Source organism: Solanum verrucosum, unplaced genomic scaffold (genome assembly GCF_900185275.1).
Source record: "Solanum verrucosum unplaced genomic scaffold, falcon-dt-bn FXZP01000183.1, whole genome shotgun sequence".
NCBI lineage: Eukaryota > Viridiplantae > Streptophyta > Magnoliopsida > Solanales > Solanaceae > Solanum > Solanum verrucosum.
Window position 1 is genome coordinate 2,188,150 of NW_026020430.1, and position 1,940 is coordinate 2,190,089.

Genomic DNA, 1,940 nt, shown 5'->3' on the forward strand with positions numbered 1-1,940 from the left:
TAATTAAGGATGAAGAAATAGTTACTACTCCACCACAATCCTTGTTAGTTCGTGCAAAGGTTTTAAAACTTCATTTTTTTTTTTGTAATCTTTTTGGTATAATCATCTATTATCCAAATATTGGAAGTAGATCGAATATTGCTTAGAGAACATACTTTACATAAAATAAAATAAAAACAAAGGAAATATTTTCTCAACTCCATAGTCCATATTGATAAGTCAAAAATTGTGGGTGTGAATCTTTAACTGTATCTTGTTTTACTTTTACCTTTATACGGTTCGTAGTTCGTACCAATCTGTATACATTTCCTTTTGAATTGTAATTTATCCTCATTAACCTTAAACGTCTAGTCACAAGTAATTTCTAGTTTGTCAGTTAAGTACATATGTCATATAACCGGTCAATATTCAGTAATTTTTTAAAAGAATATTGATTAGTTAATAGTCGATTCGATTAAATTCAAATTCACGTTGAAAAGTTGCAGATAAAGCGACTTCGTAACTCAACTGAACTCGAAGCTAAAATCTCGAATGAAGAAATATTTACCATTCTTATCACGACCTGATAGTCAGTATTCACCGATGATAGTACAACGTACATATCAATTGACATCCGGCAATATGCACCGTTCTTGGGGGGTACGGTTTGTTAAGTGACTTTTTGTGTATGATACTTCAAGTAAGATATTATCTTGAGTATAATCAATTTATTAAAATAATCAATAATCTCAAGATAACGATGTAATCTAACTTTAATAACTAATAAGCATCTACATGCAACATCACGCAAATTTTGAATTTCAATCGAAACAAATAAAACACAATTTCTTATCAAACAAATTTAGAACAACCTGAAGTATATAGCACTTAAATCCACCAATGACATATAATAAATTAAAGTGCATTAAAAATATGTGTAATAAAAGAAGAATGAACCAAATAGTTAGTGGAGAAAAACTTTATTCCATAGCTAAAATCAATCACTCCATCTATTTTTCATCACTTTTTCCTCCACTTCAAAATTGAAGTAGAACTCTTTCTCCACTCTACTATTATAACACACATTGTGCTACATCCACATGATAGACATTTCAAAACCATGACCAAAACAAAGAAAAAACTTTAGAATATATTGAATTAGATTTTGAAAATATTGATCGACTCAATTATTACTATGACAACTGGTATCAAAGCGGAATTGGATTCATCATAACTTCCTTTTTTCCTCCTCTTCCCATCATATTAATCAGAAGTATCCAAGAGCAACATCTCACTAGTAAAAAAAAGTTAAAGCTACTAAGCTAAGCAATCATGCGCAAACTCCATATATATTAGAGCCAAAATCCTCTCCATCTCACTAGGTCTACATGGTAATGTAAGTGCACCTTCATGATCAAAACCATATACCTCAGCAGCTTGTTCCAATAGCCTCAAGAATGAAGGGTGTCTTAAGCAACTTAATGGCACTACAAATCTCTTGAGCTCATCGTTGTCCATCGCAATGACCGCGAAATGCCCTTCCTTCACGTCCTCCGGTACATCCCTCGACTCGTTTTCCGATTGATCATCCATCGAATATTTTTTCCCTAGTAGAAGACTCTTTCTTAATTTCTTCACTATACCTTTCTTTTCGTTCTTCCCATTTGTTCTATCCTTCGACATTGTAATAGAGAAAAATAATAAGTTTTATTTTTTGTGCTTTCTTGGTAATTTAGAAAGTATTTCTTTTTTGGTGGTGGTGCGTACGTTTTGTAAAGTGTTATTTATAGTGTGAGAAGGCATTGAGGGTAAGAGATAAGGTTGGTAGTTTGATAATATGGTTGGAGAGTCTTTAGTGTAAATATTGAGAGACAAAAGCATGTGATGTAAATTGGAACTTATGAATTGTTCAAATTCATTATTTGAAAACATATACTATATCTTTTAATTAATGTCATATC

General features: G+C 31.5%; 1 protein-coding gene across 1 annotated transcript; it reads right to left on the reverse strand.

The window, feature by feature from the left end:
• Nucleotides 1-1,284: 1,284 nt before the first annotated feature.
• Nucleotides 1,285-1,662, reverse strand: LOC125807519 (auxin-induced protein X15-like). The gene has a single exon (XM_049487244.1). It carries the CDS (start codon nt 1,660-1,662, stop codon nt 1,297-1,299), a length of 366 nt encoding a protein of 121 aa, XP_049343201.1. The 3' UTR covers nt 1,285-1,296.
• Between the last annotated feature and the right edge of the window lie 278 nt (nt 1,663-1,940).